This window comes from Python bivittatus, unplaced genomic scaffold (assembly GCF_059951505.1).
Source record: "Python bivittatus isolate LINGU-HERP-01145 unplaced genomic scaffold, Pbiv_v1 ctg000000_np1212, whole genome shotgun sequence".
Taxonomy (NCBI): domain Eukaryota; kingdom Metazoa; phylum Chordata; class Lepidosauria; order Squamata; family Pythonidae; genus Python; species Python bivittatus.
In genome coordinates, this window is record NW_028277028.1 from 4,347,508 (window position 1) to 4,362,145 (window position 14,638).

Consider the following 14,638-nt stretch of genomic DNA (forward strand, 5'->3'; position numbering starts at 1 on the left):
TTCCCCCCTTGGGGGACATTTTATTTCCTGTAGCTTCATGGCTGATTCTCTTTACAAGTTTGATACAATTGCAAAATAGGACAAAAAGAAGCTTACAGAAATCTGTGGCAATATTATTGGATTGTTGTTTAAATTTATTAGAAATCTGGTAAATTTTTTTCTTCATGATTATTTTGTCTCTTGAGATTACCAAAAGTTTTCCTAAAATATATTTAAGACCCCAAAACAAGGATTGTTTGATTCAGATATTAATATAAAATTAGCATTTTATATACTTGTTAAAATATATGCTTTTACATTAATTTTTCATGTTTTAATTACTTTAGGCCGAGGGGATATGGATCAAAATGAATCAGATAGTCGTCGAATAATTCGATATCCTGATAGCCACCAACTCTTTGTTGGCAATCTGCCACATGACATTGATGAAAATGAATTGAAGGAGTTCTTCATGAGTAAGTAATTCCTCTTTTACTTTGCTATGAAGCCTAGTGGAGAGAAAACCCCAGATGATTAGATTCTTAAGCCCTGTTATAATTTCAGATATTAAACTGCCTCTGTAAGCAACATGGTGTTTCTGTTTTAAGTTTTTTGCTGTTTAATCCATGCCATGCATTTTTCCTAACCACTTGCACTATGCTTTCACAGGTTTTGGGAATGTTGTAGAGCTTCGCATCAATACAAAAGGTGTTGGAGGAAAACTTCCAAACTTTGGCTTTGTGGTGTTTGATGACTCTGAGCCAGTTCAGAAAATTTTATTGGCCAAAGTAAGTAACTTGACTATAGTTACTAGGTGGTGAGTTACAGAGATTTTGTTTGAATCAGTTCTGAAATTTGTTCACAAGACCTCTACTGTATTGTCTTGTATCAGTAGATTTCTCTAGATGAAGAAAAAGCAGTGAAATCTCTACTCTTGGGAAATTTTCTTCTTGGGCTCTTTGTTCTTTATTTGTAGGAATTATTTTGCATGGGAAATGTTCCAAAATAATATTGCCTATCTGCAGAGTCAAATAATAAAGTCCAGTATAGTATCTCATTCTGTTAGATGTGTAAGGCAGCTCCAATTTTTATTTAGTAATCTAGTTTGCTTTCCTTATGTCATCCTGTTGTAATAAGAGCATACATTCTTGCTAAATATCTCTTCAGATGACTTTCATCTGATCCTGCTGTATCTTTATTGCACAGTGAAGTCCAGGAATAAGTAAATAGCCACCCCCATCTTATTATATAGAAATTACAGATTTGGAAAAGAGTTTTCTTGAAACGTGGGATTGCCCTGGTCCCTCAGTCCAGACCACAAATGAAAGAAGGCTTGGTTTTGCAAATTCAAGGAGATCTCACAGTTAACTATGACTGTTTTTAAACCAATAGTTAAATGCTATATGTAGACTGACCAGTCCTTAACAAATGTGATAATAATTTCATCTCCAAATCTCAGGCTTGATCACATATACTAGAATTTGAGACACAAGTGAAAAACGAGAATGGCACAGTTTAAATGGCAACACTTTTTTACCATGAATCTCTACTACAGAAAGCATTGAATTGGAATAGAATGAGATACACTTAAGCATAAGACTATTCATTAAAAATAAAAATAGAGCTACAAGGTGCAGTGCAAGGAAGCAATGCTTCCAGAATTAGCAGGTAATTATTTCTGATATAAATTCAGAAATATATACTTCATCTTTGTCAAAGATGGCACAAAAAACTTTGTACTTAGGATTAAAAAATGTAACAGTACTTGCTTGCAGGATTTCAGTGATGAAGAAGAAAAAGGGGAAAATATGAGATTAAAGCAAGCAAATCTGTGCTCTACTTCTTAAAGTTGCATAACTCTTATAATGGTCTGGTTGAATGGAATACGTCAATGTACAGGAAAAATGAAATCTCAACTGAGCAATCCATTCCACTGTGTTGCAGTGATTTATTAAATTACTTTTTAGAATACAAATCATATTCACTCACAAATATCATCAACTGTATTCATATAATCACAACACATTCTTAAAATATTGTTGAAGCTCCCACCCTTCAATGACCCATCCCTTAAAGCACATACTAGAATTATATTACAGTTAAAGTTAGGACTGTTCAGCTGGAATAGTCTCTGAGAAATCCATCTGCCTGTTTCCTTGTCTTCTGAAAATTGAAAACTGAAAACAACTAAATTCCAAGAGATCTCTGATATCTTGTGAATACTTTAAAAACATAATGTTCCCCGCAGGGGCCATCTAGCCTGATATTGCCTTCTCTAATTGGTAATTGTCCAGTGAGATAATTGGTGTGGTTTAGTGGTTAAGATGTAGGACTAGAACTGGGGAACCTTGGGTTTAAATCCACTCTCAGCCATAGAAACTCCCTAAGTATCTTTGGGTCAGTTGTGCTTCCTCCACCCAACCTACCTCATGGGGTTGTTGTCAGGAAAAATGGGAGGAGGAAGTGTTGTATATACTACTTGGAGCTCCTTTAATATAAGATGGGATATAAATCAGTCAGTCAAATAAATAATTGCAAGATGGAGAGAATGCTTTCCTAGTCCCATCATTTGAAGTTTCTTGAACTGAATATAGTAGGGATAGATTTTGAGCTAGAACATGTTTTGCATGTAAACTATTATTGGCCTATGTCTTTTGGACATTCAACTAACTAAGCTTTTGGTATCACCATTTTTCCCTTCCTCCCCATTTAAAAGCCTATAATGTTCCGTGGTGAGGTGCGCTTGAACGTAGAAGAAAAAAAGACCAGAGCTGCTCGTGAAAGAGAAACTCGAGGTGGTGGTGATGATCGCAGGGATATTCGACGCAGTGACAGAGGTCCTGGGGGTCCACGTGGCATAGTGGGTGGTGGAATGATGCGAGACCGTGAAGGCAGAGGGCCGCCTCTGAGAGGTGGCATGGCCCAGAAGCTTGGCTCTGGAAGAGGAACAGGGCAGATGGAAGGCCGGTTCACAGGTCAACGTCGCTGAAGATTCAGTGTTGGCAGGCAGTCTTGGCAGTGATACATTATTCGTCATGTTTGCATTCTTGTTAATTTTCTGGCTTTGGAATGTAACACAGCCTTTTTTTTATCATTTCTTTGATGTGAGAAACATCTTTTGGTTACCAGTTAAATTGAGGTGGACATTCTTTCCCTAATTTCACAAAGAAGTGAAGTCATACTGTTAACTTATAAATTAGACTTGGAGATTAAGGACTGAGAAATGACCATTTAAACTTTCTGCAGCAACAACAACAAAGGACAAAGGGTATGCCTAATTGAGTTAAGGTCCTTCCAGTGTGTTAAAATCCTTCTGCTGCACGTTTTGTGTAAGTGTTACTGTTGGAAATGCAAATAGTGCAATCTTTGCAGTTGGAAAAGCTTGCCCTTTTTTTTCCCTTTTAGAACACTTGACTCCAAACAACTCATGTTTTATGAACTTTAAACGCACTAATGGGTACCTGGCTCATTTTACGTTGACATCTGCTGAAAGCAGCAAGGAAAAATAATAGCTTGTGAAACGATGCGGGCATCTGCTCTGCTTGCTGTGACCAATATATGTACACATAAACCTTAACAAGACTACAAATATGTTCCAGAAGGAAACCATTTAGCTGTAAACACAAATGTAAAACTTCAAAAATCATAGTCCTGAATAGAAAACAAGTGTTTTTCTTTTTTAAAAATCTTATGAGCTTCCTGCCTCTCTCTAGACAGGGATGGCTGATCGCTCAACACACTCCTCTTACCTTTTCCCTTTCTGTAAGCAGTGTACAGTGAAAAATTGTCTTTACTGTATTGAGGTCTCTGGTAATGTAATAAGCATGATGGTGCCTTCTATTAAATACATCATTCCAGTCTTGCTGGTGATTTTGTACAGTATAGTGTATGAATGGCTGTGCTGCAAAACTTTAACAACTGTAAAAATGTTTATAAAATCATTGTATAAAATTGCAGTATCTTTAAATCAGTAAAGGTTACTGGAATATTACTTGCCTAGCTCTACAGCTAAGTTTCTGAAGCCTTTGAACAAGGGAGGTATGACATAGTAGATGCTTTTTAAAAATGGAAGTGGAGTTATGGAATTATTCATTCTTGCATAGATAAGTCCAAAGTTAATCAAGTGTGTCCCTTTGTTTTAAGTATACTCCAGATAACATATTTAACATACAACTTGTTACACTCAAGGATACTGCAATTTTCATAGAGCAGGGAAATAGCTCAAATACTTGCTATTTTCAATTTTTGAACTATCACCCATTTTGCACAAACTCTGAAGTGACTTTGCCTACACGGCTCAGTTTTGTACATAGAGGGAAGATCTCTTCTTGTGTATTTGGACTTGGTAGAGCATCTTGCATTTGGGTGAGAGGTTTGCTGTTTCCAGTTCCTGTTTGCATAGATAGCACATTCCAGAAAACTGCAAATGTAGCAAACAGTACTCCCCAGCTTCATGCTAGACAGCTCAACAAACCTCAGGCTTACTCTTGAGGAGGGGAGACAAAAGCATGTGACCGTTTAGAGCTGCTCTAAACATGGAAGACCTCATTTACTATGATGTAACAAAAATGTGTAATGCAAGGAGCATTTGGTTAAACTAATCATTTGCTGTTTCCTAAACATGTGGAAAATTTTGCTTGTATGTTGGGGTGGAGTAAGTTTATATCATTTTTTTCCTCCCCAAATTGAGATCTTCCATGTTTGATGGTAAGTCTTGCACTATTTTCATACACTTTCTGGGGTACATTTCTCTATTTCCATGTTTATGTTGGGTGGCGGGAGGGGGGTTGTGTTGAATTGTTTCATTTTCAGATGATACCTTGGATATGTAGTACTTGAATGCCTCTCCATGAACCATATTAAGTTGGAAGACTTTTTTAAAAACTGCCTTTCTCAACAAGCAGTTGCTTACCAGTGTTTCGGTGTTTATGTTTCCTGACTTTTTTTAGTGCTATAATATCGCCCTACCATCTTCTATAAAACTGTTAAGGCAAATAGCAGTAATGGAATAATCAGAAAAATATGTAACTGACAATTAGAGGAGCTACTGAGCCATTCAGCTTTCCGGTTTGCTTCTTTAAATGCCATGAACTAACAATATTGGAAGCATACACAGAAGTTTACATGGTGATTGTTCACCTACTATACTGTGGACTCATAGTGTTCTTGTCCCTCCTTTCAATAAATGTACCTCTAGAAGAAAAAAGGAACGGATCTCTTTGACCTGTTTTACTGCTGATTTGTTGATATAGGTAATATTGCTATTGTTACAGTCCTATGTCAACAAACTTGCTTTAATCATCTTTTGGCTTTAGTAGGTATGCAAACAGTGGACTACCATCTTTATTGCTGTAATGTGTTGAGCATTATATGCTAGTAGAATCTAGTTTGTTGCAGGTGGAAAGTATTTACTTTTAAGTTTCCATTTTTGAATGTGTTTTGACTAAACATACCAATAAACTACTGATGTCTGCAGCATTCACAAATGGTCCAGAATTCTCTCTCAATGGGATTTAGTGTTCCAGTTTGGCAATTTTCTACACTGAGAGGTACACTGCTTTGGTGGTATACAAAACTGCTCTCATCCATATCATTTATCACTGAACTGTAGTACAGGTAGTCCTTGCTTAACAATGGTAATTGGGACTGGCAACTCTGTTGCTAAGCAAGTTGTAAACCGCAGTGTCACATGACTGTGCCTGACTTACAATGGAAGTTGCAGCAGTCTCAGTTGGAGTCATTAGGTGAAACCTAACAGTTGCAGCATCCCGCGGTCATGTGATCGCCATTTGCAACCTCCTGCTGGTTTTCCCACTGACTTTGTCGGAAGCCAGCAGTGAAGGTCACAAATGGCAATCACATGATTGTAGGATGCTGCAACCATTGTAATTGCAAGCCAGTTGCCAAGCGCCCAGATCACGATCATCTGACCGCAGGGATACTGTAACAGCAGCAGCAACAAGGACCTGTCATAAGTCCCTCTCATTCAGCACTGTCATAACTTCAATTGATTGCTGAATGAGTGGCTGTTCAACCAGGACTACCTTTAGTTAGGTTTCTGTCGATTGCAGCAATTTCATTCTATGCTCACACGAATGCCAAAATATTTCTATAATATTTTGATAACTCATTGTTGCTTGCAATTTAGTATTTTAATTTTCCTCAATGAAGTCATGCACCTTTTAAAACTTACTAGATCCTTTATGCCAACAAAACAGCCGAATCTTGACTTTAAGAACCAAAGCAGATACAAGAGAGCACTTAATGTTTCTATACTTCATTGCCACCTGTGCTGGTGAGCTCTCATTTCTGTATTGTTATGGCTACTTCATACAACTAGTTTGTGTTTTTGATTAGGTGCCATCAAGTTGGTGTCAATTCTTAGTGATCACATACATAGATTTTTTTCCAAGATGATCTATTCCCAATCTGGTTCTTTAGGTCTTCTAAGGGTGCACTTGCTGCTGTACTTGAGTCCATCCACCTTGCTGCTTATCATCTTCATTTCTTTCCTTCCACCTTTCCCAGCATTATAAAGTTCTCAAGAGAGTTAGGTCTTTCCATAATGTGTTGAAATTATGATAATCTGACCTTGGTCATTTGTGCCTTGAGTGAGGTTTTGTGGGTTTTCACTGCCTGGAAAATGGCATGTTTTTCTACTTCACACAAGCAGAGGAGGTAAAGCAATTCTTGGATTCTGTCATCTGACACTTTGATTCTAATAGGATTGCAATATATGTTTGGAGACTGATGAAACCTTGACTGATTATGTATATTTAAAACGGCACACAAAATTGTTTTGCAGAATTGCTTCTTATCTCATCTTGGCCAAGGAAAATTAGAAATCTGCTCAATGAGCATTCAAACTGATCATATTTCACAATGTCCATGAAATTCACTATATCGAATTAAGCTTTGTAGTTGCATAAGATTTGCTTCACATATTAACTATAGATGAGTTTTGTTTTACTTCACTGATTTATCTTGTATTTTTTTCCACTGGACTGAAAGACAAAGTTTTCTCTATCCTGCAAAGCTACTTTATATGTTACTGAAAAAGAAAGTACAGATAGTCCTTGACTTAAGACCACAGTTGGGACCAGAATTTCCATTGCTAAGTGATGCGATTGTAAAGCAAGACATAACATGGCCACATTGCTTAGCAACCGCAGTCTCAGCACTCCCTATTGCTGTTGTTAACTGAGAATCACAGGTTGTTAAGCAAGTACCCATCCCAACTGAAGCCATTATGGGTTTCATCCCTCCTAGACCCAAGCCTTTGTACAGTAAAGGACTACCTCCAATTCCCCCCACCCATCTATCTCCCCCCATCTCTGCCTTTTTGGCCATCCTACACCCTGCCTTGCAGGACACCAAGCAGCCCCAGAACCTAGCAGTGCTGGGGCTGCTTGTCATAGCTTGGGAAGCCACAGCCGTCCCCACCACCCTGCACTCTGTCACCCCAGCTGACCTTTGCCATCTTCTTGCTCCCACTGCTGACAAGGTGTGCTTGGCCTGGCGGCTGGGGCTGGGCTTTGCGCTGCGGGGGGCGGGGGGGCAAAAGCAGCCCCTAAGCTACGGGGCACCAAAAAGCTCCTGGGCGGGATTGGGCTTCACACTGCAAAAAGAAAACAACCCCCCCCCCCAAAATCAGCCCCTGAGCCACAGCACGCCAAAAAGCCCCTTTGCCTTTGCTGCTTTTGACTTTTTTTTTTTTTTTGGAATGCAAAGCTCCACCCTGAAGCTCTTAGCAAAGGGGCTGCTTTTGTTCCCCCCCCCCCAGTGTGAAGCCCAGCCCCAGCCCAGCAGCCAGGCTGGGCACACCTTGTCAGCAGCAGGAGCAAGAAGATGGCGAAGATCAGTTGGGGCGGTGGAGTGCAGTGAGGCAGAGGCCAGAAGAACATAGATGTTGGGAGATAGGCAGGTGGGAGGAGTTGAAGCACCCCTGTGGTCATAACTACTGTGGGGCTCCCAAGTGCCTGAATTTTGGTCACATGACCAAGGGGCGCTGCAACAGGCTTAACTTTGGGCACCAGTCATAAGTCCCTTCGTTCAACACCACTGTAACTTTGAATGGTTGCTGAACAAATGGTCGTAAGTCAAGAATTACCTGTACACATGTGCTAAGGAGGACATTTGTAATGTTACTATTAATGTATTTCCATACACTATGGAAGGTTTTATAAATTTATAAAATGAGGATTTATTCCTGAACTAAAAAAGTTTTTGCTCTCTAGATATAGGGCTAGCTATAAATAACCTGTGATTAGGATTTTGAACCTGTCCATGAAGTTTAATATAATAATATAATAATATAAATGTGGTCTGCTCCTAACATCTCCAGATGTTTTTTTAACCACCTAGTCTAGTCTCTAACTGTGGGATTTCATGGTGGTGTCTCATTTAAGTGCTAATCTGGCCTGCTCCTGCTTAGCTCTCAAGGTCAGCCAAAATAATTCTAACAAAAAACAATACAAAAACCTAAAATGGAGCATCCACCATACCTTGAAGCTAGATAACAGGTAGTATGGATGGTTTTGCTTGGTTTCACTGTATACACAGTGAAAATATTCAAATCTTTCATACCCGGAAAGAAAGCAGTTATTCTGCCCAAAGTCACAGAAAATGAGATGAAGTACAATTAGATGGAAAGAATGGAAAATTGATATATCCAGTGACAAATATACAAAACCATTAAATGTTTTGAAAAACATTGCAAAGGGGATCTGTGTGCCTTTGAACTGTTGATTATGATTTCTGTTACTGTTAGCCATCATGGCCAAAGGTAATGCACCCAATTGGAAGGCAGCTGGAACACCATTCAGAAGCCATCTGTAGTGAACACAGCAACACAAATTGCATACGGTGAACAAATATTCAGAGCCAGTCATAAAAAGCTACAACCAACATAACACTTAGTCTTTGCATGATGAATTCATATAAATGTCATTCCCAGGGTTTGAATCAGCAGCTTCGGCAAATAAGCTTGTACTTGTCCTACCAGTATGTATTCAACATCCCATCAGGAGGTTATCAATAAAATGGAACTACGATACATACTACTCTTTTTCAGTGTATAGAGTACTGATGTTAAAACTCTGAAATGATAGATGGATGTCATTGTCTCCTTATATGAAATCAAATTTCCAGTCTTTTGAGTAGGAGAAATTCTGATTAAAAAAACAAACAAACGTGTAGTTCTGTCAGGAACTGTGTACAGGCTTATTTAAAATAATACAGCAGCAATTATATTTGAGATCAGCTCTCCAGGTTGTCAGCAGTTACCTCAGGGCAATATAGCAGCCCTGAAATCAAGGATAGCAAGATGCTTGGGTAATCTGACATCACACCTGAAATACCCATGTGTGTAACTGGGTGATGAACTACTGTATATACATTTTTCCCAAGTCAATCTTCTACTTGGATTCTACCAGGATCCCTAAAAGTCTTATACAGGTAGTCCCCAGTTTAAGAACAAGTTTTGTTCCCAAGGTCTGTCCTTAAGTTGAATTTGTATGTAAGCCATAACAGTATTATTGTATAATACTGCATAAATAGTATTGTGTAACTAACTTGAACCATTGTGTATTTAACTTGAATCATTGTGTATTTAACTCAAATTTTGCTACAATAGGCTTCATTCTTAAAGATGGTTAGTCCTTAAACTGGGCATTCTTAACGTGAGGACTACCTGTATCCCCTTGTCAAAAAAATGTACATTTGGACACAAGCTTCTACGGAATCAGTTAAGTATAATTACTGTATATTGCAAAGCTTTTATAAAAATACCAACTTTCAGCTCCCTGCCCTTTTAGGTTGCATTGCAATGAGAGTATTTGCTTGAGGATGGATCTTCATTGTGTCTTCGGTTCCTTCAAGCACAGACAGAATTGTGATAACAAATTTCAAGTCATCTATAAGGCTGGATAAAAATATATATACTTTCAGCAAATATTTTTTGGCACAGTGTTGAAAGACATAAGTGAATAAAGTGGCATCAAAAATTCATATATCTACATAGAGTATTTTTTTCCAGAATAGTATGAGACTCAACTCCTGTCATTCAGTTTTACCAGATGATGATCTTGGAAACTCCCAATGACAAAAAAAGTGGACTCAGTTATTAAAAGCATGAAAAATGTTGAACCCAAAGTTCTTGGCAAATTTTCTTTGAAATTTAAATTGCCTTCAGGACTGATTTCTAAAATTGTTTACAGATCAGTTCAAAACTACTGCTCAGAATGGAGCAGTACCGAGATAACTTTTACCGTCTGGGAGAAGAATAACCTCATAAATACACTTATCTTTAAAAATAATGAGCTTGACATTTAAACTAATGAGATTGATCTTGACAAGGCTCTGGACAAGCACAATTGATCATAATTTGATCTATAACTACTTTATCAGCTTAAATATAAAAAGCACAATGTAATGTCCTCTGATACATTGTTCCTGCAAAGCTTTATTTTGCCAAAAAAATTGAAGGTGGGAATGTTCCACATGCCAGGTTCCTGAGCCTGTCTGCTAATTTTATCAATAATTTTTTTACACCATATGCAAACCTGAACTCTTGTGCTGCTTCATATTTTATTTATTTACATATCGCATTTATGTCCATCACAAAAAGACTCTCAGCAATATCTTTATAAAAATTATAAATTAATTATAAAATTTACTCTAGCTTCATACTCAAATATTTTTAAACAATTATACCAGCAACAAAACATTTATACAATGGAAGATTCAGAAATAGCATATGCAAGAAGTTTCTGGGTTTTTTTTCATCAGCAAGATGGCTAATCAAAGAAAAAAGGAGGGAAATATAATTGGTATTTAAATCACATCTGCAACACGTTAGTCTTAATGGCTATTAGACTAATGTGCAAACATGCACACTGGCATCTATAGATTCTGAAATATTGTCAAATTGTACTAGTGACTCTTCCAAAACTTTCAGGGGAGAAGAAGGAAATATTTGTCCCCTTTTAGAAATATAAAGAACACATAGAAAATAATCATTTACAACTGTAGCATTTCTGATATTTTTTCATGCAAAAGCCCTTGAGACCAGTATGTAATATGTGGGAAGTTTCAAGGACAATCATCTTACTTTTCCATGCCCTGACAATGATTATAAAGTATCACAGCCTGAGCATGCAGATAACATGGAGATGCTCCCAAATCCATCACTACCAGTGGAAGCAGGTAGCGCCAGCTATTTCTAGATAGGGATAGCCTGACACAGTAATTAATGCACTAGTAAAGTAGGGATTATTACAATATGCTTTATGCAGGGCTAGTTTTCAGATGGGTCTGGAAGCTACAGCTCGCCACTGTTAGATTGTTAAATGAATGTGTCATGAACATATTACACCTATTCTTGAACATGCTACCAAATCAAGTTCAGTGGCTCTTGTTGACATGAAGTTCTATGTAAGGTGGTACTTGGCTATCTGGTGGATTGCCTTTTCCTTTGGAAGATTAACATCTAATAAAGATGTCCCCTTAAACCTGCTACAGAAATTCATAATGAGTCAACACAAGAGAGGTTCTCAATACAACAATCCAATTATGGAATTTTCTCCTTGCTAACTTCTTTTGGCAGGATCATCAACTGGAGATTCATTCTTTTCTCCATGCATGATAAATGTATTCAGTTACATCTTTTGTTTGTTGCTGTTACAGTTCTTATGCTTATTATTTTGTAGCATGACCTTAACTAGGGTTGTGCAGATCTTCAAAGAGGTTTGTTGTTTTGTCAGAGATGTGAGCAAAGCATCTCTCTAAAGTAACACCAAAAAGCAGTGCCCTGCTTTGAGTCAGCAGAATGGCTGGCTCACTTTCTTGATAATAGGGGTTTCTGTGCACATGGTGAAGCAAAAATGAAGTGGCCAATCAAGGTATATAGCCCCTTCGAGCATTTTCCCATTGTTGAACTAAAGTCCTACTGCTCTTCCTTGAGTTGGGGCAAAACAATGCAAGCATAAGATTTGCTCCCCCCTCCCCCCAGGGACAATTTTATACTGCCTGTACTGCTTCTGTTCCAAATCATTGCCAAATGATGTTATCATGGTTTGGGAATGTGCTAGACATTATAGGCAAGGGTCCTTGTTTTCTACTCTAGTTTTGTTGTGATTTCAGCACACTACCATCCAGTGGGATAAACATCTTATCAATCAGGGCACCTCAGTAGGAATGAGTTAGCTTGCCCCTCCTCTCACTTCCCATTTGGGCATTTACCAAGTTTTAAAAAAGACAAAATAAATAACATACGGGAAAACACCAAGGCAGAAAAAGCTCCGGAGAGGAGGCAGGCAGGTTCTGCAACTAACCTTGGCCCTGTAGACTGGGATAACTGAAACTGACTAGCTGCTGGGTAACTATTTGCAGGGAATAAAGGAAGTGACTAAAAGTGACAGATATAAGGAAACTGGCAAATAAAAGATGCTGAACTAGATAGATAATATTTACTTTGGTCAGCGACCAGATGTTGAACTAGGTTTTTGTTGCTTATTATTTTCTGGGTGCCACAAAGTAGGATTGCTGCATCTAAAGATACTCTGGATTCCATTTCAGAATGCTGATGAAGTAGAACAGCACTGCTGCAACCTCTTTTATTTATTTATTTTTCTTTATCAAATCAAATATAATAAAATCCTGCTGTCCTTACTCTTTCTGGAAGTGAAGCTTATTTCAAAACAAGCTTATACAGGAGAGGTCATGTATAAAAGGAAACAAAGTGCTGATGGAGAAGATGAACAAAATGGCTGAGGCTGGCTAGTGACCAGAAGGGAGGAAGCACGCCTGCAGTTCCCAGTGCTCCCCAGACACCTCTCTGCTCATAGCTGGAACAGGTCACCTGATCTGGCCTCCAAGATAACGGCTGATAAAGCATTAGATATAGTTATAACAGCAACAGCTACAACTTTGTGGTCTGAGAACAAATAACAGAAAAGTTAAACATTCCAGAGAAACACAACCACCAGAAGGGTAAAAACCAGAAAAGAAAAAAGAAAAAGGGAATAATCATATACAGTACTGTTTTTTCTTCAGAGCATTACAAATTTTACACATCCTGCAATTATACTAACGCTGAGTTGTCTTATAGAGGGAAATAGTTTTATACAGGTATACTTGGCTTAGTGACCTACATCTTGTAACCCTGGTGGGAAGACTGGGGTTGTCAGTGTAACACGATGGTTCTGTAGTAAAATGCAAGTGGGGACAAGACTGTCTCAATATAGGGGCTCATTCCCCCAAACTGAAGTGCCTTGTCAAGGTGGATTGCAGCTGATCTGCACAAACCTAGTTTTAACCTCCTGTAACTGCATATGGTTACATTATTGTTATCTACTGTATCCCAATTTGGGAACTTTAATGTATTAAAAGTGGGCATAATGGAGAACGGGAACTTTCCCCTGCTCTATCGGCCAGCCATAGTTCTCTGGCTGCTTTTGGTGCCAAAAGGAGGCAACCGTTTTCTCACTTCAAATGAGATCAGACAGGATGTTGTGCTAAGATGCTTGTGGTCCGAAGTGGCTTTCAGCTATTTCGTTCAAGATGATTTCTACCCTCAGGAACGGTGGGAACCCATTTAAATTCTCGGAGCCTCCACTTCTATTTTGATGCTCCATCTTGGGGGAACAGCAGCCTCGGGAGAAATGGCGCACTTAAAAAAGCCTCTGCTCCGAAGCGGGAAGGAAGGAAGAGGCGATAGTGTGACGGTCGGAGGATGCCTCGTGGCAACTGCACCGATCCTGCCCCCCTTGGGAGTCTCTGAGCCTTTCATCGCCAACAATTTACAGCATCCTGCAAACCGCTGGCAACCCAACTTTGATCTCCTTCCCCCTTAACTTGTCCCAACCCAAGTTTTGCGCAGCCATATCCTACCGTTTTCTCTACCGCAAAATAAGGAGGATATAGAAGAGAGAAGCAGGGCAAGGCACCGCGGAGCCTGGGTTCTGTTACGGATCGCTGGCGAATCTTTCTTTCTCAAAACCCTGGGACACCTCCTCTGCCTGATCTACCCTCCATTCCCGGGAAACGGCACCTGTTTTTGCACTGGATAAACATCCTTCGACCATATTACGGACTGTGCAGATTTGCCACAGAGAAGCTGCACGGCTGGTGTGAGGAGCGCAGGCTGGAAGAAGAGCAGGGTCCTCACTGACACCGCCTCCACCTGAGCCTGGAGTCGCCCCTCCTTCCCCGGCGGCGTGTATCGGCCTCTACTTCGCTATATGTTGTTGTGCAAGAGCAAGCGAGCTGTTGCCCTTGGTTACTGCCTGGGCCTTTGCGTTCCGTTCTCGCAGCAGCGGCTAAGCTCGCGTTGTGCGGATCCCTCACTCCTTCCCATAGGCTTGTGGTTTCCAAAGAAGCCTTGCGGCTGAGGAGTGGGTGATGGTGGTAGGCGCGGGCAAGCTTCGCCAGGGAGCTTTGCAAGCGGAACAGGCCCGGTGAGTTGCATGTCCTGCTGCAGGTGCAAATAACTCCGGGTTCACAAATGGTGCGACCTGGATTTTATTTTCAGATAGAGTGTTACTGTTCTGTCAGGAGGAAGGCTTTGGGAGAGCCCTATAGCAAGGCCTGCGCTAAGGTTTACGGTAAGGGCCCCCTAGACAGCACGCTCAGATTGCTCACTGTCCTTCCTGTCCAACAG

The 14,638-nt window shown here is 39.6% G+C and overlaps 2 protein-coding genes across 6 annotated transcripts in view; both read left to right on the plus strand.

Moving 5' to 3' along the window:
• G3BP2 (G3BP stress granule assembly factor 2) overlaps positions 1 to 5,592 on the plus strand; it is a 48,456-nt gene extending 42,864 nt beyond the window's left edge. The window contains exons 9-11 of one of the 3 annotated variants that reach the window (XM_088136707.1): positions 327 to 455; positions 649 to 767; positions 2,696 to 5,592. In XM_088136707.1, coding sequence (XP_087992833.1) covers positions 327 to 455; positions 649 to 767; positions 2,696 to 2,968 — 521 coding nt within the window. In that variant the 3' untranslated portion in view covers positions 2,969 to 5,592. The remainder of the gene's footprint in view (positions 1 to 326; positions 456 to 648; positions 768 to 2,695) is intronic. The other 2 variants (XM_088136655.1, XM_088136747.1) reach the window with 2 other exon arrangements.
• Positions 5,593 to 10,232: 4,640 nt separating this feature from the next.
• CDKL2 (cyclin dependent kinase like 2) overlaps positions 10,233 to 14,638 on the plus strand; it is a 33,257-nt gene continuing 28,851 nt past the window's right edge. The window contains exon 1 of one of the 3 annotated variants that reach the window (XM_088136951.1): positions 10,233 to 14,435. The gene's annotated coding sequence lies outside the window, so the exon portion shown is untranslated. The remainder of the gene's footprint in view (positions 14,436 to 14,638) is intronic. The other 2 variants (XM_088136820.1, XM_088137011.1) reach the window with 2 other exon arrangements.